This window comes from Micrasema longulum, unplaced genomic scaffold (assembly GCF_059751315.1).
Source record: "Micrasema longulum isolate JH-2025_06_02 unplaced genomic scaffold, ASM5975131v1 h1tg001977l, whole genome shotgun sequence".
Taxonomy (NCBI): Eukaryota; Metazoa; Arthropoda; class Insecta; order Trichoptera; family Brachycentridae; genus Micrasema; species Micrasema longulum.
In genome coordinates, this window is record NW_028279150.1 from 217,158 (window position 1) to 243,393 (window position 26,236).

Here is a 26,236-nt window from a genome sequence, read left to right on the forward strand (position 1 = left end):
GGGATTGGAAACACTCAGACATTGGGACATATTGAAACTGCCTTTGGTTTCAAGTAATACAACAAACCACATACCTATGGCCTGCATGTGTCGGGAATATAACATGTACTGTCGAAATGACAACATCGAAATTTTTCATGAGACTCTCCTAACTTTTGCGTATAATATCTTAGGAATATAAATTTTAGTTAATAAGTACACATGCAAAACTTATTTTTTATTGTATTATATATGTAAAAACTTTATGTAAAAGCTTTGTTACTATACGCACGCAATATTATTATCTACCTTCCGCTATAAATACAAGAGTTACTAAATACTCCACCCCGATGCAGCAGAAAAAATGAATACAACCTTCGGTCAAAGAGGATTGGCCTACTACTCGGTTAAAGTGTAAAAGTGTTAAAGTGTATTTCTGTGGATATCTGTCATTGGTTTTATTCTCTGTATATTTTATTTGTTGTATTTTTGTTACATGTATTACTGTTGATATCCCCAATAAATAAAAAAAATATATAAAAAAATCTACTTCCATTATCCACAAGGACAATTAGTAAGTTCTCACAATATAAAATTGGTTTTAAGAAATGGATAGTGGAGGTGGGTTGCGCACGTATCGATGAGTGGATCAAGCCAAATTGGTAAAATATGTGTACTGTTTACGAAATTTGTTTTATTGGTCTATATTAATTGGATATGTTTTTTTAAAAATTATTTTAGTTTTTTATTGTTTATTTTGTTAATGATAATTAGGTTTATTGGATTTGTTACGTTTTTTTCATTGTTATTATTATGTTAACTTTGTTGAATAGCTAATCTTAGGCATGTTTCACATTTTGTAAAATGTTTCCCACGGCACGGGATAGCCCAGTGAGGGAACAGTATTCCGTATAAAAAAAGAATACAAACAATGTAAACGTATAAATAAATGTTGTTTGAGAATTTTTAAATATATCAAGAAAAAACAACAAACGTAATTTTATCCATTTTGTGTAATTCTATAATTAAAGATATGCATGTGAAATTCTACCTTCGAATACCTACAAATAATATATATTCTAGTATGTATCATAAAATAAAATGAAATATCGCGACATAAGTGAACATGGAATTGTATTTTGATAAAGAGTGTAAATAAATAAATAAATAAAAAAAAATAAAAATAAAACAATTTATTACACAATATTATTTTGGTATGTATATATATTTACATATTTATACACATCTCTGTAGTGATATAAATAATAATAAACAATTTATTGTTTCGATTGAACGGGAACAGAGAGAGATATCAAAAACGCCCACTTTCGTCTACTAAAATAAAATAAAATACCTAACGTAAAAACAAAAACAATAACGTGTGGAGCACAAAATTATTCTACAGTCATAATATTTATGATAATTTCCCCAGGGCAAAAATCCTTGAATACAGACATTTGTACGTACTCAAAATATTTCTAATTAAACCGGCGTGCAACTATTAAACTAATTCATGATTTAAATATAACCAACACAAATAATTTTTCACTCAACAAAAATCAACAGATGGAAGAAATGAATAAATGCCAATATTTAAACATAGATAGAGTATTTGAAAAAAAAATCTTTTAGTTTAATTTTGTTATAAAAAATCTTTGGGCCAAACATTAATTAAAAGTAAAGACCAGGTCAACAAATTTGGAAAAAGCGGAATATATGAATTAACATGTGTTTGTCCTGGTTCATATATAGGACAAAGCGGGAGAGCAATTAAATATAGACTAAAAGAATATTTAGCTTAACATAGAATAAATAATGATATATCAAACTATGCATCATATTTTAACGAGTTAAAACTTAATTTTGACGAATCAAAAGACATAAAAACAAGACATTAAGGTCTAAAATTAGATAGATTGAACATTTTAGAAAAAAATAGGATAAAATTAGATAGATTGAACATTTTAGAAAAAAATAGGATAAAAAATAATAGCGATAGAATTTTAATAAATCAGCATACAGAATTCAAAAATTCACCCTTATTAGCCCCCTTAGTTGGACCCTCTATGTCATTGTAATAAAACAATAAATGCTTTCATAGAATAGAATCCTCTCTTAAGCTAGTGTTTCCTAGGACAGCGGTGCCCGTATCTTAACGGCCGTAGTGAACGGTGATGCGGTGGACAGCCGTCGTAACGTCGACTAGAAAGTGGTTTCCTAGGGAAACGGTGTTGAATGATGTTGATAACACCGTTTTCCTAGGAAACCACACTCTAGTGATCGTTACGACGGCTGTCCACCGCATCACCGTTCACTACGGCCGTTAAAATACGGGCACCGCTGTCCTAGGAAACCCTAGCTTTACAGTACACCGCCAACACATGTTTTAATAATTTGTCTCATTCTGTTTCATTAAAATGTTGCGTATTGTATTGCGTCTCTTTCAACTTATTTTTTAAATGTACCTTATTTAGTTTTATATAAATTGTCCTTACACTGTATAATATCCATCAGTCTAAAGATGCCCATTAGAGGGCGAAAGTGCTAATTGGTTAAATCAAATAAATGGAAGTGTACGTAAGTAAGTACTTTTAATTACTAACTTACAAGTGTATGTAAATTTATAATTATAAATGTAAATAACAGTTTTAAATACTTGAGAGTTCACATAATTGAGGATGGAAGCATGCACAAAGAGCTCGCAATCCACCTAGGAATTGCTGAAGCAACTTTTAATATGATGCGTGTTGTCTGGAACTCAAGTCTATACCCGGTCAAAACGAAATGCCGATTATTCAACTCATGTATAATGCCCGTACTCCTACATGGGTGCGAATCTTGGCACTTTACCAAAGCTCAAAACACCAAACTTCTGAGTTTTGAGAGTTAGTGCTTGAAAAGAATATTAGGTATAAGGTGGTTCGAGGAGAAGGGAGAACGGAGTGGAGAAAAGAGTGGTTCGAGGAGAGAAGAGAAAGATAACCTAAACCTAAGTGGCCCTTTTAAACCTGCGGGCTCACGCCGTCCTAGAAGGCCGTCAATGACGATCTTTATACTTTATTTGGTGGAATTAAAGGGCGCTGGATTGACGTGGAAGAGGCAAAAATGTGGGTTGGCGATAAGCTCTCCTGGAGACAACTGGTGATGTCCACATGCTCCACTTAGGAGCGGATGTGGAAAAAAAGAAGAAGCAGTAAATATAAGTTATTACATCAAATATAGAGTAGTGAATGTTATACTGTAAGTAAAGAGATGCCAATAATAAATCACTAGCATTTTGACCTGGACTTTCATATTGTGTTTTCCATCTACATTTAAATATCTTTTAAATTAAATAAATAAATATCCAAAACAAATTGACGGTGGGCCGATAAATGATACGTGTCTAAAACACCACAAAAAGCATTCTGTGTGAGTATATAACCCAGTGAAGCAACTATTACTTCCCTTCAAGGGGTGTTGCGTGATGGAATGATTTATAAATGAAGGATTTAATGAATAAAACGGGGTGTGGAAATTCCTGCGGCTTCATTTATACCTTTTAATTATAAGTAAGTGTCCATCACAGGTAATGAAAAGCTAAATTAAACATAATAATTTTTATTTCACATCGTATTTATTGCAAGATTTACTCATCATTTTGCATTGATAAAATAATGGTTCAAGAACAGATATTTTTATTTCGTATTTGTATTTAAAATACTTTTTTTAGGAGAGTTTCCTTCAATTTTCTATAGATGAAAATGAATCTTCCGATATGATTTTTTTTGTTTGTAGTAAAATTTGAAGTAAGTTCATTTAATCTAATAAATTTTACTACTTATTTCAATTGTAAATTATCATGGCTTGACACGAAGACAGCCTAAAAAGCCTTAATAAGTTCATTAATATTTTAACAAGTTTAATTTTGAATAAAAAAAATCATCGGTCATCTGTAGTTTAACACCTTTTGAAAATAAATTTATACAAATTTTCCATTTTTCATCCAGAAAATTCGATTTTACTTCATGGAAAATTGAAGATAACTCTCTTAACTATTCACTGTAAGACGGGCTGTGGTATAAATTATGCGCTATAATGTGAATTTTGCAGGAGAGTCGCTAAAATATATTTTTCTTTTAAAAGGCTGTGCTACAGAATTCCTTGAAACGCGCTGGGGTGGTATTCAGAATCTTCTGTATCCCCCTAAAAAGTGATTAATTTGAAGTTTTTTTTTTAATGTGACGACACTTTGCTTCATATAATGGCCACACTGATGACTAAACGTCAAATGGTGTATAAAACTGCTTCAAAAACGGAAATAAAACTAATACGGTTTGTTAAATGGAACCTAATTATGTGTTTTATGTAGGGGAGACCGAGGAGAGTTGTAACAGAGGAGAGTTGTAACAATGGCGATTTCGAAAATCTATGTTCGATAACGGAATGACAACATCACGAATTTATTGCGTTTTTGATGCGCCATGTATGGAGTTAGCAACAGCCGTCTAACTCTCTGAGTTGGTTGAGTGAATACGACATCTGGACAAAAAAAAAAACCTAAAATTAGTTTTTGGCTAATACTTTGATGGCCTTTATTTGATATGTATTACGTAAATCAACAATATTTTGAGTTTGTCCAAATTTCTGTAGACAAGGACTGGATTCAACTCCCTGGGGAGCTGTTTATATTAACATTTTACAACAGAGATGAAGAACATTTAAGAGAAGGTAATATAGAAGTCTAGGTATCTACAGAGCTTATGACCTGTCAATGGCTGGTTTAAGTGGCCACTTTACACACTGTGTAACATTCACCATTCTGCCTATATTTGAACATCTGTATTCCTTCAATTATTTCATCTGTTGATGTTTGTGAAGTTAAAGAGCTGAAACCTTTATTTATGCGGGTGAGATTCATCCAATTCAATTATTTCACCAACATACTAGGCAACGCCTGAAAATATTATTTTTTCAATTTTTATACTTCTTCATGGACAATGTAATTTATCAACAATATTTTGAGTTTGTCCAAATTTTTGTAGACAAGGACTGGATTCAACTCCCTGGGGAGCTGTTAATATTAAGATATTACAATAATGATGAAGAACATTTTAGAGAAAGTAATACAGCAGTCTAGGCATAACTTTACAAACAACTTCACAAACTCAACAAACATTAAATAACTTTTTATACTTAAAACTTAAACTTCAGCCAGAATATAATAAATAAATATACTTAAATAACTACTAAAACTTATATAACTTCACAAACATCAACAGATGAAAGAATTGAAGGAATATAGATGTTTAAATATCAGCAGTATGTGTGGCCACTCAAACCAGCCAATGTCAGGTCATAAGCCCCGTAGATGCCTAAACATTTATATTACTTTCTCTAAAATTATCTTCATCTTTGTTGTAATATGTAATTATTAGCGTTTTGTATACTCTGTAGTAAAAAAATCAAGTCCGCCTTGTGGCGTAATAATCTGAGTAATACAGAACTGAATTGACCAAAGAAATTGTAAGAAATGACTATCGAGAGTTAATAGAGCTCTGCATAATATTTCTTGGCGGAGACAAAGTAAATGAATTTAAAATTCAGCCTCCAGGCGCAATATTTATTCATTAAAAATATCGTTTTTTAGCTCTCATTTCAAAATGTCAAATAAGGACAAAACAGCTATATTAGACGTCTGCCTGTTTATCGCGACATTCTATGTCAAGCCTTGGCTGTAATGCACTTTAGCGGTAAAAGCGCCCTACCAGGACTTGTGTTTTTTGAAGGCTATGAAGGCATATGAAATGGTCGACAAAACTATATCAAAAGTGGCTATACAGAAGTTTTGCCAGCATTTGTGGTATTTAGCAGACGAAGTGTCAATCTTGTCTCTATTTGACGATGATATTAACCAAGAAAGTAGGGTAAAACTAGTGGCTAATTTAGCCGAAGAAAATCCATCGGTCCACAATAAACGCTACATTCCATCAAGAGAAAAAATTAGCGGGCCTCTTTTCGAAAAAAACATCGATGACTTTGTTTTTATGAACAGCAGATCCTTTTTCAGGCGACTCAAAATTGATGACAGTTTTCTCATGGAGTGTCCTACTTTGTGGCCTGCTAATGCTTCGTTTCAACACGTTAAAATGAAGGTGCAGTCACTGAAAGCAGTTAATGATACGGCTGAAAGAGCTGTTAAGTTGATGCAAGACTTTCATGGCTTAATCACAGTGGACGAGGAAAAAAAACAATATTTATTACGTTGCGTACAAGAACACACAAAAGTATATCCTGACTGTAAAAAACAAACCCGAAAAAGAAAATTTAATTAATAATGTCCTTTAAATAATTAATATGTATAATACATAATAAATTTGATACAATAATCACTGTACCATTGTTTTATTTACAAAATAAATATTAAGTTAAAATAGTCCCCTATGGTTTCCATACAAACTTTTAGATTCAAAGTTTGACATCAAGTCGGCACGGGTTATCGCTATCCGATTTCAATAATATTTATTATTTAAGTTATTAAGGTCAAATGGAACAAAATAAGAGGATTTGCGTGTCTCAAACTGAAAAAAAAAATGCCCTTCTGGTCTGGGACACCCTAATATAAATATATTTATATCACATATCGTCGCCTTTTAGGCAAAACTAATACAAAAGGAAATTTTTAGTTGAATATGCCATTCAAGGGGTAAAATTATGTCCTTCAAGAGGCAAGAGTCACCAAAGTTAGAAAAAAATTGCGTAAATAGAAATTATTCGTTGTTAGTAAAAAACAGTAGTGTGACTTGATGAAATTGAAATTTTAACAAATATAAATCATATTTCAACAGAGATGAAGAACATTTAAGAGAAGGTAATATAGAAGTCTAGGCATCTACGGGGCTTATGACCTGTCAATGGCTGGTGTAAGTGGCCACTTTACACACTGTGTAACATTCACCATTATGCCTATATTTGAATATCTTTATTCCTTCAATTCTTCCATCTGTTGATGTTTGTGAAGTTAAAGAGCTGAAACCTTTATTTATGCTGGTGAGATTCATCTAATTGAATTATTTCACCTACATACTAGGCAACGCCTGAAAATGATTTTTTTTTTAATGGCCACTTAAACCAGCCATTGACAGGTCATAAGCCCCGTAGATGCCTAGACCTCTATATTACCTTCTCTTAAATGTTCTTCATCTCTGTTGTAATATGTTAATATAAACAGCTCCCCAGGGAGTTGAATCCAGTCCTTGGCGACAAAAATTTGGACAAACTCAAAATATTGTTAAATATAAATCACAAAACGTAGATCGAATTTATCAACAGTTTAGAAGGTGTGCAATCAAGTATGACTGTTTTCTTCCAGAAAACTTTTTGTTTAGATATTTATACAGTAAAACATAAAACAATAAACATGAAAAAAAATATTTCTTCATTTAAAGCATATTTTTTTTAAACACAAAATTTAATAATTATTTGTAATACTCGTATTTCCTTTTTGTTACTAATCTATGAGAATTGCATTGTCCAGATTATAAACAAGCAAAATTCACAAAACAAAAAAATGATTTCCCTGATTTCCCGCTTAGCTTTGCCAAAAGAAAAAAAGGAAGTAGGACCCTTCAACTCCGGAATGATCGTTATTTGAGTGAGACTACCGGAAGTATAACTAAAATGTTTTTCCCTACCATTTTTCATACCTACAATTTCAGGAGAATGCAGAATGCAGGCTACGAGCTCACCCAGATGCTTACGGGTCATGGTGGGTTCAAGATTTGCATAAAGCAACTCCAATATAAAAAAAGTCACAAAACCAAATTTTAGCCATCTTTCCACATTAAAAACCTTTCTTGTTATATATTATATATGATATATATATCCAGAAACAAAAAGTTACCAAAAGAATTTATAAAAAAAACATGAAGGAATTGTTTTGTATTCATAAAACGTCCAAAACACAAAAACCTGATTTTATCTTAGTCTCCAAACTTTCACAAAGTGATTTCTCAAAATATATTTTTTTGAATTAGTGCCCTTTTTGCCTGAACGGGGACGATATGTTTTTGAAAGGATTAAAAACTTTCACGCAGTTAAGGGTTACCGTGTTTGAAAACCCTTTGTAAATAAACCTTTTCTTCCTTTTGATTTCCGCTGAGTAGATTCTCTATTATTTATTGAGGTTTTAGAAATAATAAGACAATGCAAACATTTCTCGGCACGCACCTGTTTTGATCAAAGTGAGCTGGTGTACCTTTTACGATATCGTGTTTTAATCCCAAATTAATTCAAATATTAAAATAAACATAACCTTCCGTTCAATTTCATCAAGATAATAACATCTGATCAATATTGAAATTATCGACTCTTCTTTGTCTACCGGTTTCGAGATGTTTCCGTCTCTTTGTAAAAGTGGCGAATAGTGAATTTAATAACAGGTAAGCTATAAAAAAATATCATATTTTTGTGCCTACATAGGAGGTACATAATATGATGTAAGTAATATATACTATAAATTGATATTTTTCTGTGGTTCTGTGTGATACAACAACTTTTATTCATGAAATCAGCTCAAACGATGTTACTTTGTGATATATTATATTATATAGATATATTATCCATTACTACCTTGAGGTATTTTATTACAAAAATGGCGCTATATAAGTCATCCACAATAAATAAATAAATAAACAAATCAAAACTATCGCCATGAATTCAGTCGATATTAGGTATTCAATTGAAATGTCAACTGGCCGAATTGTTATAGTAATTAATAGTGCTAAAAACGGCCGCGTCCTGCAATATGACGCATGAAAGTAATTATGGTCTTATGTCAAAAGTACTATCTCAAAGAAAAATAGTCCTTAAGAAATAATGTTTGAAATACTGTTTCCCAAATTAAGAATCTTCAAAAAATTTGTGTAATCTGCAAGTTTACTCTAGGAGAAAAACCCGCACTGGGGTTTATACATTCAAAATATTGTACACTTATTTTTATGAAAAAATAAGATGAAATAATCGGCTAGTTTATTGGCTCACCGCAGGCGCAGGGGGCGCTTAATTTGAATTTATATTTATATTAGGATAAAATACAAACGGTGGAAATGATTTAAAATAAATGTTAATTATTTATTTATTTTTCTGTAAATAAAGTAACAATAAAACATTATTATAGTTAGTCAAATATAATGGTAAGCTGCGCATAATCGCTTCTACACACGGTTCGCCCCTGCTTTGTAAGATATGTATCTGTATTTTATAAATGTATGTATTATCATCATCATCATCACTATCATGTCCCTATCCGCAACTTATGGTGCATAGGGACCTGCACTGGTACACTGAATGCAGCGAATATTGATAATCTGTTACATTAAGATAAGGTAATCATTCTTACGCTTCAGGTACCAGTCTAGGAACAATAAAGTATTGCAGTTTAAAATCACCCTTTAAAAAAAAAAAGTATTTATTCATAAAAAAACATAAAAACCGGATAAATTTTTGATATATGAAAAAATATATTAACATTTATATATTTTAACCTTTCCCATTATGTAAAAGATTTTTTTTCTATACCATAATAGGGAGTGATTTCCTTTTAATTAAATGTTTTATGTCTACCTTCACAAGAATCGAAACCGGGACTACAAGTATAGTTGGCAAATGCGCTTACCACTTCACTACGAGGCGGAGTCATCTTCACTCGATTTATTTTACAAGATTCTTATCGGAGAGCAGTCATCGAGTCGAAAGCACTCCTCGAGGATATTGGTTCTATTTCACTCACGGACTTTCATAAAAGTAGTTACAACATTAAAAAAAATGTAAAACTAACTTGCTGATAGAGAACATGCTTTTAGTAGCTAACACTAACGTGGACTGATTACATACGGATAAATTTTTATCGAGTGAAGTGATATTGTTTTTCAAAGCCTTCCTAATGTGAAACATTTTCGCATTTTATCTACAGTGGTTTTCAATCAAGATATTTTATTCAATTTGTATTCAGTTGGTACTTTGCGATTCAACGAAAAAAATTAGAAGCTCTTTTTTAACCCTTTTTTATTTTGCACATCTTCCATAATGGAGACACAATGATATACGACAATTCGAAGGAAAAGAGCCGTTTGACTCTGAAAAGGTTAGGGACAAATCAATTTCAATACAAAAGCACATAACAATAGCCATTTCTTATAGGTCATGGGATTATTATAAACCTCTCAATCTTCAATACAATATTTTCAGGTATTTTCTTGCGTCTTTTTTGTCAGTTGTTATAGAAATCATATTCTATATTCATGACACTAAAATATATTTTCCAAGTAAAATTTAAGCCAATTTTCATTTTTGAAATAAATATATCGTCATCATTTCTTTTTCCGCATCAAGTGCGACATAAGGCACTGCCTTGGAAAATTATGCTGTGAATCTCGATCATATGTTACGTGAAGGTAAGGTGATCAATCCTACGCTTCAGGTACCAGTTATGGAACAATGAAATATTGCAGTATTGAACCACATTTACAAACAATATTTCAAGTCCACTCTGTCAGGAATCTAACACAGGACCTCGAGCATAGTAGGCAAATACATTTAAATTGAATCAACAGCTCCACAAGTGTATGGCTTATGTTAGGTTTTTGTTATTTTCATTGTGCATTTTGTAACATAAATAATATAGATGTACATATATACCTAGTTTTTAAAACAGTCTGAATATTTTGTTAATTATCTCTGTTTATTAAGTTAGTATTTTTTGTTTATTCTCAAATGTAAAAACATTTCAAAAAAGTATATTGTTAAGTGTCTAGGCACGGATAACTCCAGTGAGGTCTCATTTTTTTTATAATTGTTTATAGTTTGCAAGAGTAAAATATGAATAAATAAATAAATAAAAACCTAACAGTACAAGGCTATTAAAATTGAATTGAGATTGAATTTAATTGAAATTGAATTGAATGAATTGAATTGAACCCACCTTATTAACAGGACTATGATTACATATTTTTTTGTAGAATATCCCTGTTTTATGTTGCTCAAATAAATAAGTAGTTCCAAATACATTTTTTATATATTCACGGATGTTCAGAGATGCACAATGAAGTTTTCTGGGTTATCTGTCACATTAATCCTAATAAAAGATGCGATCCAAAACGTCAGACAAGCTTCAGTAGATAGAATGAAATTGTGGGGCGTGTTGAAAAGTATGGAGTAAACAATACAATTATACGTGCAGTATCATTTCTCTACAAAGAGAGTTCAGCGTATGTAAACGTTAAACGGGGATTCACATCTTGGTTTGCAATCTCAAAAGGCGTGAAACAGGGATGTGTAATGTCACCACGGTTGTTAAATCTAAATATACATGGGCAGTGAAATAGAATGTATGAGTATTGGAGCAAAATTGGCAATTTGTTAGTAAGTTTCTTGTTAATTCAGTTTTTTTAGCAAGCAGTAAGAAGGGTTTTCAATAAATAGTCTCTAGAATGTATGTTGTAAGCCTGGAGAGAGACTTGGTGATGAACAAAAGTAAGTCAAAAGTGGTGGTATTTAAAAGGGGAAATGAGGTTACTGATTGCATTATGAATGTAAAAAACAAATGTCTCTCGTTATAATTACCCAGAAAACTTGATCGTAGAAAGGTACAAAGTTCGAACTCCGTTCTTTCAAAAATTGATTCTCATTTTATAGCATGATTATTTCTAATAACTTAGAAACAATAGTCAAAGGATAAACATTTTGAATTAAGAAACATTTAACATTGCTAGTGAAAACTTTTGGTAGAAGTTCATTGTAATTTATGATAGAAATAAAAAAAGAATAACACTTGAATCCACAAACTTAATTAGAACAACGGAGACCAGATTTATGAGTTTCTTGATATCTTCGAGACTAGTATCTTTATTATAAAATTCAATTTACATAGTAGATAAATAAACAACTAACACATATTTATTATCCATTACTGTATCCATTGAGGTGAATTTACCAATTATAAAACATTTAAGTTTGTAAGTGAAAATTCTTGATGGAAGTTCATTGTAATTTATTATATAAATAAAACACGAGTGATACTTTAATCCACAAATTTGGAATATCCAGTGACCGGTTTCATCGCTTTCGCGACATCTTAACCCATAGAAAATTTGTTGATAATGATCCTTAAGATAAAAATAACTTTATTTAATTTTTTTTAAATTTATTTTTTATTTTTATTTATTTTTCTTTTTTAAATTCTAAACAATTTTTTTTTTAATTCCCGCCAAACTGCAAAAGCAGTTTTTTTGCAGGGATTTCTCTCTTTAAACATTTTTGTAACACAATATAATAAATGTTTACATAAAATATTTTTTTTTAAAAAATCTTAAAAATATCAATATAATAAAAGTTAAAAAAAATTAAATACAAGTTAATCAAGTCTTTTTTGAAAACGAAATATATAAAAAATAATAAACAAACACTTTTTTTGACACTGTTTTAAATTGTTTGGTTTCCCCATTTTTTTATATATTTTTTTTATTTTTTTATAGACTAAACTTAGAATTTAGGAAAAAGATTTTTAAAACCAATTTTACATTGTTTTTATTCATATCACTATTTTTTATTTCGTCCGGGAGTCTCTTTACTATGCGAGGGAGTATATACGCCCTGGTCCTCTCTCCATACGCATTTATGGCTCGGCTTTTTTTAATTTTAATTTACTTACATATAACTTTGAATTATGTATCCTTACCTCTGTTCTGTATAAATACATTTAACTTTTTAATAAAGATACCAGTCTCGAAGATGTCGCGAAAGCGATGAAACCGGTCACTGGATATTTCAAATTTGTGGATTAAAGTATCACTCGTGTTTTATTTATATAATAAATTACCAATTATATTTTTAAACTTTACGTTTCGGATGTCCAATCATAAATTCCACTGGGGTAGGATAATCAAGGACTTGATAAAAGAAGAGTCACATCAATATATCGTCACCATTCAGGCAAAAGTAAATAATCCAAAAAACATCATTTTGAGAAATCGCAATCTGAAAGTTATGAAATTAAGGTAAAATCAGGTTTTTTTGTTTTAGACGTCTTTTAACGCTATTCCTGTCTTTTTTATAAATTCTTTTGTTTTTTTTTTCTTTCAGGTATTTATTTATGTATTTAGAAGGTTTTTAATGTGACAAGGTGGCATAAATTAGTTTAAGTGACTTTTGTTGTTTATAATCTGGACAATGTAACCAAAAAGAGATAGTGACAGGAAGAAAATATTACCAATAAATATTAAATTTTGTGGTTTAAAATATATTTTGAAGACAACCAAAATGTTGTTATTAGGAAGATAACAGTCTTACTTAAAAAATGGAAAGGAATCTGTTTGCTTTTAGTGATTTATTCTTGTTGATATTACATTAAAAGTCACACCACTGCAACCTTTTTTAATCAAGTAACATTGGTGACTTTTGCCAAAACGGCGACAATATGTATTTAAACTTATTAAAATAACACCAATTATAAAATAATTTATATACCTAGTAACACTGAAAAAAGGTTATTCTGACGAAAATGATTAAATTGACTTATTATACAATTATTTATCCTCCATTTTTACTGTTTTTGTATAAATATAAAAACACCCGATTTTAGGGTATGTGTGTGTGTGTGAATATGATGAAACCGGTACTAGTTATTCCAAAATTTGTGGATTAAATTATAGGTAGTCTTTAATTTAAATAAAAAATATTATGATTAAACAGTAACCTAAAACAAGAACTTTTATTAATTGATGTAAATGATTTAGTTTTCTTTATTGATGACTTCTAATTTGCTTACAATATTGTCTTGATCAAAATTAAGGGTGTTTTTGAAAGGCATTGAAACTAATTTGTGAAGTTTGATCCTGTGGGCAAAGTGACTGAGTTTGACGGTACCTAAAAACGCCAATTTCAATTTGGTTCTCAGTTTGGGAGAAAGTAGATCTACCTTTTCTATCGACAGCGTTCCTCCTTCAAGAAATTAGCAAAATGTCAAACCTTTGTCGTTTGCAAGGAGGAGATAGTTCAAAAAGGTACTGTTGTGACAGGATTCAATTCACAATGTCAACGACATTTTGATAATCATGATTTTTTACAATAGTATACATACTTACATAAATTTTGTTAAAATATTTTTTTTCAGTATATGTATATGCAAATTAAAGAAAAAAATGTTAAAAAAGGGAAAGTAAAATAAAAAAAGGTTGCCTTTTTTTAGTTTCGAATATTCATGTTCACTATTGATTGAACGTAGTTATGCAGAAATCAGCCAGTCCACAATTTTGAAAAAAAATTAGATATTTATGTTATCGGGTGCAGTAAGGTCAATTCTATGTCCTGCTAAAAACAGCCAGACCGCTTTCATACTAAAAATTGATTTAATCATCTTCTAAAAATGGTGTCCATCACAAAAACGGCATTTCTCAATTTGCAGAAAACACCCTCAGCACTAGAAAAATCTTAGCAAATTTGAAAAATCATTTAAACTGGTCCAATATACAATTAAATTTTTGTTTGTAATTTTAAAAAAACGAATACATTTCTTGTTTATCACTTGTTAAAGTCAAAAAGATTCCAACTGTTGTGAAGATTTGTTTATTCACTCTTTTTACAAAGGTGCTATTATCTCAGTTTCACTTTTCTCTGGCTGGATGCTTTCTACATAACTACGTTCAATTTTATGTACACAAATCAAGAAAAAAATGATATTGCCTTATAATTCACGAAAAACATAAAAAAAAATAAAGCTTACATATTACAACACAGATGAAGAACATTTTAAAGAAGGCTTTATAGAAGTTTCGGCATCTACAGGGTTTATGACCTGTCATTGGCTGGTTTAAATATGTATTTATTAACAGCTCCCGGGGAGTCGAATCCAGTCTTTGTCTACTAAAATTTGGACAAATTCTAAATATTATTGAAAAATTAAAGCTTTCATTAAATTAGACAACTTAAATTTTTGTATATGGAAATTTCAGTTTAAAATACTTGGTACACATCTACTAATGAACTTGACCAATTAGTGCTTTCATCTTCTAACGAGCATCTTCAGACGTGTAAATAACTTAGTTGAAAGCATTTACATGAAACACAATATTGTCTTAAGAACATTTGAAAATACATTAATCGAAAACGATGTAAAAAAAAAATAGTTAAAAAAAGGGGCAATGTTATTGGATATACGGATGGTTTTATGCAAAAATGTGTCAAACCACAAAATCGAAAATAAAATAGTAAATGACATAATCATGATCTAGAAATGATGTTATAACATTGAAAAAATTGTTTGATAAGTTTAAACTTACAAATTCTCTGTAATATCTCAATGTGTTAACCAAAAACCACGCAACTGGACTTAGTAACACTGCTTTCAGATGTTTAACGTATTGTTAAGAATAAAGATCGATATGTGGCTTACATGATAACCATATTACAAACATGCGTTAACCTCGCAATTTCCAATTTTCCAGAATTTCCAACAAGTTTTTTTTATTACAAACGACAGCTAACTTTTGTTTTTTAACAAATTTGGGGATTTATATTGATAATAAATCCAAAGGAATTTTTAATGTCTGCTTTGGAACATGAAGCTAATATTGAAGTTTTATTCATTTTTTACTCAAAATTTTCCGTAACAATTATTTATATATTATATTGTTAATTTTACATTCAAAAAAGGTTAAAAATATAGATATTTATTTTTATGAAGCAACACAGTTTAAAACGTTTTAGTCAACAGATGCAAGAGTTGAGGAAATGTAGATGTTCAAACGTGAACAGAATGGTGAATGTTACACAGTGTGTAAATTGGCTACTTAAACCAGCCAATGACAGGTCGTAAGCCCTATAAATGCCTCAACTTCCATATTCCCTTCTCAAAAATGTTTTTTCTCTCTGTTGAAATAAATTTAAATATGAATAACTCTCTAGGGAGGAAATCCAGCCAGCCTACAAGCATTTGGACATACTCAAACATTGTTTTATAATGAACAGCTTAAGTTATCGCAGGCATAGGTCAACGCGTGTGTAATCTCTAAGTCGACGCTCGTGTCGGTTTGTTTTTTGTTTTCCTCGTAAATAAATACAGTTTACCCGAAAAAAATCGGCGTTTACTATAAAAAAATTATACAATATATTGCATTTACAAAATAGTATAATTTAATACAAAAAAGTTAAAATTAAATAACAATTACTGTAGTGACTGCTATTTTTGAAATTTGGCTTGCCAACCCCCGGTTAAATGCAATAAATAGCGTGATAAATAATAAATAAATAAATACAAATAGCAGTTTTGGAATTACTTCCATATTTACACCGGTGAAATTCAAATATATGATTGCGCAGCAGGATTATACGTCGCGAAACGTAAATATTTGGATGTTTAATATAAGGTTTTCACAGATGTTGCATGGTGATTGCGAATACGATAAACAACCATGATGAGAAATTGTTATCACGTCGCTTATTAGCACGTCGACAGTTATTTGTGATAAAGCAATAGAGAAATAAATGAGAGATCGCAATATGCACTTTCAAATCTCGCTCCAGAAAGGAAGGAAGTAAAAAAAGTAAAATGTGCGATTTTTTAAAAGGGATGACTTACCTTGAGTTCATCCAGCAGTATATGATGGGGTTGTACATGGAGTTACTCATGGCCAGCCAATAGATGGCCAGGTATATCTCCTGAATGTACTCGAAGTTGGTGATTTCGGGGTAGTATGATGTCACTATGAAGTACATGTGGAAAGGGAGCCAACAAACCCCGAATATGACCACCACTACAATCATCATCTTCACTACCTGTAAAAAAAACACCCTTTAATAAAATGAATTAGTCCTTGAACCAAATAAATTAAGTTTGACATGTATTTTTTTAGCTTTTAATACCCATTTCTGATGGTGCTTCGATGTATGGGAGTATTGATTCCAGACACTGTCCGGCTGTTATTGCAATAAAATGTTTGATGGTTTCTCGTGTTTCTGGTTGGGGCATAAAGATTGATCATTTGAAACAACAAGGGACAGTCTAAAATATGTGTTGAATTTAAAAAATACGCATTACTACTGAAATATGATATTTATGTATTGAATGATGGTCCATACAAATATTAAAATTCTTTGAATAAAAAACTAAAGTCGTATTTATTTATTTATTCATATAAATACAAGCATATTACAAAAAATACAATAATAACGTATCCCAAACTCTATGAGGCCAAGGGCCCTGTGTTGAGTTGGGATACAACATAATGAAAAGTAAAAACACGTACATGATTGAATAATAGCCAAAATAAAATATTATCACAAAAACATACATATCGTGGGCATACAAGAGAAATTGACCAAGTGATAAAATCAATAATGTTCAGGGGAGCCATTTTAGTGTTTTTCTAGAGTTCAATTGCTTCTCAAAGATAAGATTTTTCAAGTAGGTGGTTGGTAATTTTACATTATATGTACGGTATTTTAAATTTTAATGTTAGCTTTAAACGTATTTAAAAAAACAGTATCACTTTTATATAAAAAAATTGAATTGAAAAATTTAGTCATTTTTACCTGTAAAATTTGGCAGATAATCATTTTTGTTTCGTTCATTGGGGGAGGTAGTATTTTATTTTATAACTATAAATTATGTTTTTGGAATTTTTTATTTTAATGGTCCATTTTTTTATATTTATGAAGGTTAAATAAACACAGAAATACAAAATAAATGAAAAAGAACAAATAATTAAGAAGTGATACGTAATATTGTAAAGAATCAATTTTACTAATGATCTTTTAATAAAAACAACCGTATCTGACGGATACAAAACGTATACAAACTTACTAACTACTGACTACTAACTCTAACAAACTCTTTACTGGTGACATCACCTACAAGTAAAATTGACTAATTGTTACTTGGTCAATTTTTTGGATCCTAAATTTACTGATAAAAGAGATTATGTGTGTTGGTCAGTTTTACTTGTCAAAAATCTGTTAGCTTCTATCAAATGGTCACATATTTTACAAATTAAATTATTTTTAGAGTGTCGGATCGACTTGGCATTTTTACCAGTCAAGCATTATGCTAATACGATGTCAAAAAGTAAATAATCTCAATTTCGACATTTTTGCAAATGGTCACTTTAACTTAACCACGATATATTTCAAAGGGCATCTGGACAACACGCTCAATAGTATATAAATCTATGCAATATCTCGCAGCAGTCTCCTGCAATGGTCTCTTCCCTTAGACAAAATCCAAAATTTTACACTCCTGAAAATGGCTTTCGTTTTGGAGAACTATATGTTCATCCAGGACATTGAAAACTCTTGGGGCCATAAAAGAGAAATTCCTCTGAGTAAACATCGTACGTGTTTTTGGAATGAAATAATTCAAATTACAGGAAAACCTTGCACGAGCATTCTGCTGGGATCTACTCTTGTAGCCGCCAGTTATGTGACCAAAAATGTGTCAACGACTCTTTAAAATTAAAGTGTCTAATGTCCAGTACCTTCATGAATTGGAACAATGTCTCGGATGAGAAAGCAGGAGACAACGTGGAATCACTCTTAGTATTTATTTATGTACATATCTTTAATATGATTCTTCCATTTATTTTGATGACACAATACCCTTATTAACTTAATATTCTTTGTAACTTCATCTTTAACATTTCATTGTTATTGTTATTATAATTATTATTATTATGCATAAAAAAAACTTATTATTATTAAAAATTTGGACAAACTCAAAATATTGTTGATAAATTACCTGGTCCATAAAGTATAAAAATTGAAAAAATAACATTTTCAGGCGTTGCCTAGTATGTAGGTGAAATAATTCAATTAGATGAATCTCACCCGCATAAAGGTTTCAGCTCTTTAACTTCACAAATATCAACAAGTGAAAGAATTGAAGGAATATAGATGTTCAAATATAGGCAGAATGGTGAATGTTACACAATGTGTAAAGTGGCCACTTAAACCAGCCATTGACAGGTCATAAGCCCTGTAGATGCCTAGACTTCTATATTACCTTTTCTTAAATGTTCTTCATCTTTGTTGTAATATGTTATTATAAGACTGTTTGTATAAAATTTATTAAATTACAGCGATCATATAATACATTAAATTTGGGTATATTTAATATTTTTGATTCTCGTTTCATCAAGTTTTATATGGTAATTGTTTATTATTTAATTAGTTTTTGAATTTTCGAATAATTTTTTTTTGTTTATTTTATATTATTTCTTAATCATGCATTTATGTATTTACTTTTAATTTAAAATTTATTTTAATGTGAAAGTTATGTTAATAACTGTAGACAGTTAATTACTATTTTAAAATATAATTTTTTTATCGGTTTTTGTGTATTTTATTGGTGTTAACATATAATTGGAGAAATATATTAAATATTTTTATTATATGAATAATATATTGATATTTTTTACAGTGTGTAAACCAAAAGTAAATAAATAAATAAACCTAAAACGCAATATCAAAAACAGACAATAGTTTTTTGTCACAAAATCATTTCCATAAAAGGTTTTATATAATTTTTTCGAGTTTTTTTATTGAAAGGGATGGAATTATCTAGGTATTGAGAAGAATTTCGGTTATGAAACTACAAAGGATTTTTGTCCGTTGTATTTTGGGCTTATTCTTATAAATCATCAAAAAGGACTTTAAATATCCCTTTCATTATATTACGTCATAAAAGATATTTTCATATTTTTTTCAACGATCGTAATATTTTTGTGCCAACATGTCAAAAAAATCTCTGAGAGCGTTCTGATTTACAAAAATTCTTTGACAGTAAAGTGACTTCTTTGAAGATATATATTTTGACTGACGTAAAAGCGGAATTAAAATCTACTTTTGTTTTTGATAACATAAGGAAAAGGAAAGAAAATATGCTATTTAAATTCACAAAGAGTTGTTCACCTTTCTTTTAAGAAATACGATGATTTCTGTCAGTAAAACAGATGTCAACTGATCATCGATAACTTATCTATTGAGCAAGTCATGCGATTTATTTGCCTAGGCGTAGGGATCTTCAGCATCAGTGATCTATATGGGAAAGAACGAGCACAAACTAATAAAGCTGTGACACCACATGAGAAATAAACACGTGCTTACCGAAAATAAGGTCAGTATACATAAAAATAACACCTATATTTAAAAATGTGCTGATTGAGGAGCAGCATGGATTTAGGACAGCCAAATCAACGACGACCAATTTGCTTTCTTTTACTGATACTATTTTTACAGCGTTCGAGAATAATCTTCAAGCTGATGTACTGTATACAGACTTCTCCAAGGCCTTTGACAAAGTTGATCACAACATTTTATGTGCTAAACTTCGTGCTGTAGGCATTAGAGATCCCTTTTTATCGTTTTTAAAATCCTACCTCTCACATAGAAAACAAAGTGTAAAAATCAATAACTTCATATCAAATAGCTTCCTAGTAACTTCTGGTGTACCACAGGGTGCCCACTTGGCCCCTCTTCTATTTAATCTGTTTGTTAATGATGCTGCTAATGTTTTTTCTTTTACAAAATTCTGGCTTTTTGCTGACGATAACAAGATACTTAAGCTAATTAAAAATATTGATGACTGTGTCAGACTCCAAGAAGACATAAATGCATTTCATACTTGGTGCAAAACTAATAACATGGAACTTAACATCGATAAATGCAAAATTATTTCATACCATAAATGTAAACATCCTTTTATTTTTGATTATAAACTTAATGGCCAAGTTCTTTCGATTGTCACCTCTATAAGAGATCTTGGAGTGATCCTAGATAATAAACTAACTTTTCTGGAACACTTTGATAATATAGTAAACAGATCCTTAAAAATTTTAGGCTTTATTAATAGAACTACGTCTGATTTCCAAAGTATGCTTACACTTAAAACACTTTATTGCTCTTTAGTTCGCCCTATTCTTGAATATGCATCTGTAATCTGGTCCCCTCATTATGCTGTTCATATCAAGCGCCTTGAATCAGTTCAACATCGTTTTATAAGAAAAATTGCATGGAAGATGGGATTGGAAAGAGGAGACTATTCATATTCTGATATGGAGAGGTTTTTAAGCATATCAAGTCTTGAAAAACGCAGATGCATTGCAGATATAATCTGCATGTATAAAATTATGAACTGTCTCATTGATGCCCCTGAAATTTTGCAAAAGATTCTTTTTAACGTTCCCACCCGTAGACTAAGAAATAATGAAATGCTTTTCCTCGGTCACTACAGGACCAATTATGGTGCACAGTTGCCTTTGCCCAGAATGATCAGGCGGGTGAACGATCATCAAGATCTTGATTATTATGGTGTAAGGATGTCTTTCTTTACAAATCAGCTAAAGAATCTGTATAGTTAGCCTATGCTTTTTACTTAATCTAAAAAATTCTATCATCTGTCTTTGCTGCTTATTTCTGTTCCTTATATTTTTTTATTCCTTTGTAAAAATTTCTTTTAATTGTAATGTTTATAATGGACTTTGTCCGTAAATAAATAAATAAATAAATAAATAAATAAATAAGAGATGCGTTTGCCTCTTTATGAAGTCCGAGCCCATACCAACAGGACAAACATCATTCTCAGAGTGACGGAAATTAGATTTCTATGTTCTATCGCAGGCAGAACTCTTAGAGATCAGATTAGAAATGAGACGATAAGGTCTGTTTGTGGTGTCGAAGCCATAGTGAGGTGGGGAAGAAGCAGTTGGTGCTTCAGGAAGGGCCATGTGGACCGCAAGGAAGATAAGGAAATTGCAAAGACTGAAACCACCAACTTAACAAATAACTTGAACGAACAAACGACAGTTCATAAGCTCTGCAAATTTTCAGACATTTGTACTTGATTATCGAAAAAGATTATTCATGTCAATTTATAAATTTATTTGTTGTCTAAATAAATGAAAATATACCATATGTTACAAACTCGACTGGATTTGTAAATAAACAAATGAATATTTTAATATGCGCTATCTTTTAAATATTAAACATAGATTTAGTAGAGTTTTTGATTTTTTTCTTTTTGAAGTATGTTATTTATAGCTTGAAAACGATTATACGTTTTTCTTGTTTTTTTTTTTTTTTTTTAAATGTTGTATGTATTTGTACTGTCAGGCAATTGCGATAAAAAAGCTGTTTTATTTCCAATACGATATATTTTCAAAAATTAATGAAAAAGTCGTATTGTAATCAAACTACAAGAATATAACAAAAAAAAAACTTGCTTCCATAATTAAAATGTTGAGGTTTGTAAAGAATTAGTTATTTGACACAACCAAACGGATGACATATTTACGCAAAATTGATCCCCAGGAGTATTTAATTTGAAATAATTACAAAAAAATAGCTGAAACTACTAAAAAATCACCAAATCTGTACGAAAAGTGTTGGTGACCCATTGCATGTTAAGTTTAGTTTATATAGGACGGCCTTTCACCTTTATTTCATGGGTAGGAGAAGCTAGTACCTAATAGTTCTAGATAATTTATCTCTTTATCATTTAGTATTCTTTAAAGTAGTTTAAATTTCTTTATTAATGTTTTATTTTTCTTTTCTTGATTTTATTTAAAGTACAAAATATTTCTCTCATCATTTTTTTTTTATCAGTATGTATTCAAATGTATATTTATATTAGTTACCTAAGTAGTAGTTTTAAATAATAATACATGTAATTTAAAAAAGAAAAATCTTCGTTTAGCGTTATTCAAAATGGTTTTAACTTTTTTATTAATATGTGTTGTTTTCTTACTTTTTTTAAAAATATTTATTTTTTCAAGTATTTTTTTAACAAGTAATATAATTTTTAAACTGTGTATCTTTTTTTTTTGACTCCTTAATTTGTAAATAACTGTTCAGTAAGAATTTGTTTTAAATATTTCATTATATGCAACTTATATGTAAAAGGCACCAAGTGTAGTTTATTTCAATAAAATAAAATATAAGAGATTAGATACATCAAGTGTAAATTGATAGATCTTCCGGCTTTTCGTAGATCTCTTCGCGATTAAACAGTGTGGGATGAAGTTGGATTGGTATGGTTTAGCTCAAAGATGTAGGTTTTTCGTTTTTTTGAATATATTGTATACAATTATTGTTTTGCCCTTGTTTGTCTTTGCTAAATAGTTTTATGTTCTTTTTGTTCAGTTTCTTGCATTTATGTTTCTTCATGTAACTGTTGTAATTGGCTTAGGCCGTATATATATAATAAATAAATAAATGAATAAATACATTTTTCATATAAAAGATGGACAAGTTATTTTTCACCAGGACAAATTTGTTCCTTTAAATAGCAAAGTGTTAACATGTAAACTGAACCAGTGAGAAACCAGCGACCCTTATTACACTTTAATACCCTGCGGTTACAATATTATGTCTCCGTCCTACAAAATGGCCACAAGTTAACTAATTTAACAATTGTTTAATATTATATCGGCAAGACAGAACAACGAACGAGGGCAATCTTTAATTAAGTCCAAACCCCCAGGGAGGACCCCTAACTCGACCCGACTGGATGACTTTTGTACGACGCGGGGTAGATAATACGCACAGAATATACTTTTCATCCATGAGCTTACCCAATAATCATCCATTCCCATACGTTAACCCTAATTTAGGGTTGCGCGTAAAGGATTAATAAATGCAATCAACAAATAAATGGCATATTACTGATAATAATCGATTGTCATCTAATAAAATCGGTTGCGGCGAGATTTTAACTCAATTTTGAATAACCTTACTTTTTTTTCCTGTATCTAGCCGAATGAAGAATTCAGGTATGTGAATGAAAAAGAAAGACTTTTCATAAAAAGATAGTATTCATTAGTTATTATTATGTTTTTTATATTGTTTAAACCGTCGCATTATTTTGTAAAATTGATGTGAATACAAGCCGGGTGATGGTTCCGTGGCTAGCTACGGTTTGTTTTTTAGTGAGTTATTTACAATTCGTTAAGAATGGCCCCGAAAACTTAAATATTTGTTATAAACATTTTTAATAAAAATATATAATTGAATGGCAAGCTATATTTTATTAGGTATTAACATAAGTTTTGTTCATTTTTTTCCAAATAAACAAAGCATGAGGACACAACAAAAAAAATGCAATAAATTATTCAATAATATAAGTTTTATATTTGAAGCTCTAACTTTGTGGTTATTCATTACAATAAAATAAATAAAACAACTTTGTTTTTCAACACTTTTTTTACTACCGACCGGTTTCAAAGCTATACAAGCTTCTTTATTCAGGTATACTTTACTAATGAATTCTGTCTTGTTTTATTCTTTCAATATTGTGCTTCGTATGGCATTAAAAAAATAATCTAAATTCGTTGCAACGGAGAGGGAAAAGGTTTTTGAGAACGGTATATGGCTGGTTGAAATGGCCACTTTACAAACTGTGTAACATTCAGCATTTTGCAATTTGGATCTAAATAACTTCCTTAGAAGGAAATTCGGCCTATATACAAACATTAAGGCATACTCAAAACATTGTAGGATATTCAAAAAGGTATTTGGCTTTATTGTTTTAAAACATCTTTTCCAATTGTTCAAAGCACCTTCACCGTACACTACGCAAATATAGCGAGTAGCTTTGATAATTTTATTCCCTTGTTTGAACGCGAAAAAAAAAAGGTCTCAAAAATGCTCAATTTCATCTACTAGAGATTTTATTTTGAGCTTAAAATTAAATAAAATAAAATATCTTACGTTAACACAAAAACAATTTCTCGTTGATCAAAATTTTTTTTAGAAAAAATCATTTCAAAAGAACTAAATTTAGGCGTTTTTATTGTTAAACCTTACAAATTCATTAAAATGAGTATAAAATAAATTACACAATGAAATAAAAGGTATAAATAAAATTATTTGTTGCTATGTGATAAACATAACTTATACTTCACAAGCTTTAAGATGTACCCGAGCACAGCCAAACGCAACCTGACACATCTCGATCAAAGGTTTCGACTGAGATTGAAGTTTTGACCAATTTTTGTCCAAAACCGAAACCGCGGCCAAAACTGGCCAAAACCGAAGCAGAAACCTAAACTTATGTCGGCTACTAATAATAATAATAATCAATTGACGTAAATAGTAAAAACTTTGATAAAAAAACTGTTACTTATGATAAATATGATCTTCATAAATCCTTTAAATTAATGAACCACTAGATTATTTTAATCACATCCCTTAATTGTTACTTCCGAATAAATTATTTCTAAATATTGAAATCGGATAAAAAATAATCGAATAATTCGATAAGTGTTGTAACCGGTTATGCGCGTCACTACCTTAATTCAACCAATACTCATTGTTTCCCGTACGTGTGTTCTCGAATTGGGTTAGGGTGAGGTTGAATGAGGCGCTACGTAAGTGTGGTAGTTAACCTTCAAATCAAGGTTAAATGATCTTCATTTCTTCTCTAGGGAAAAATTCAGTAACCGCCATATAGGAGTTTCAATTTAAATTAATCGGCATCAATTTATTACTGTTTAAGACTGGTCACTGAAAACACTTTTTATAAAAAGCGTTTTACACGAATATACAAAGAAATTGAAAATATTTATGAACATACTGTTTGTTTACCCAATAAAATAAATAAAAACATAACTTAAAGACACCTAAAAACAGGTTGCATGATTCGAGTTTTGTTGAATATTGAATTGATTTGTTGTTTAAACTAAAGGTCGTATTACATGGGTAAGAAAATAATTAATACTGCATCCTGTAATACACAGTGGATTTGGGTAGGTAGGAAGAAATTGTCTTAAGGCATTGTGTCTGTCTATAAGTAAATAAAATGTATATGCATATAAAGTGTTTAAATAAATACACAAAAAGGGTAAAATCTGTGGCCAAATTCAGAAAAATTAGAACAAGTCCAATTTTTCAAATAGTATTTGAACTGTGATCTACGCACGCATAAAAAATGTGCGCGCACATCTCCCGCCTGTGATACTGTTAATTGTCAACCTCAACTGTCAATTCGTATTTTTTGTTCCTTGTGTCACGTTATTTTTCCTCGGTTCAATTTGGTTCACTGCACTTTTTCACATAACGCTGGCCATTATTTTTTCAATTTCATCCAAAAATGTCCATATTATTTTTACTACAAAAACCTCTTTACTGCTGTTTGAGTTTTTTTTGTTACTTATGACGTTTTGATTTTAACGAATTGTTAAAAATGTACGTATTTACTCGCTTAGCTCAAAATTATTTTCTAAAGCACGTTTTA

At 30.3% G+C, this 26,236-nt stretch overlaps 1 protein-coding gene across 1 annotated transcript in view; it reads right to left on the reverse strand.

Annotated features, from left to right (window-relative positions):
- The window catches only part of LOC148273346 (tachykinin-like peptides receptor 99D), a 121,921-nt gene that overhangs the window by 58,130 nt on the left and 37,555 nt on the right, over window positions 1–26,236 (reverse strand). The window contains exon 4 of the mRNA XM_088238840.1: window positions 16,592–16,788. Coding sequence (XP_088094966.1) covers window positions 16,592–16,788 — 197 coding nt within the window. The remainder of the gene's footprint in view (window positions 1–16,591; window positions 16,789–26,236) is intronic.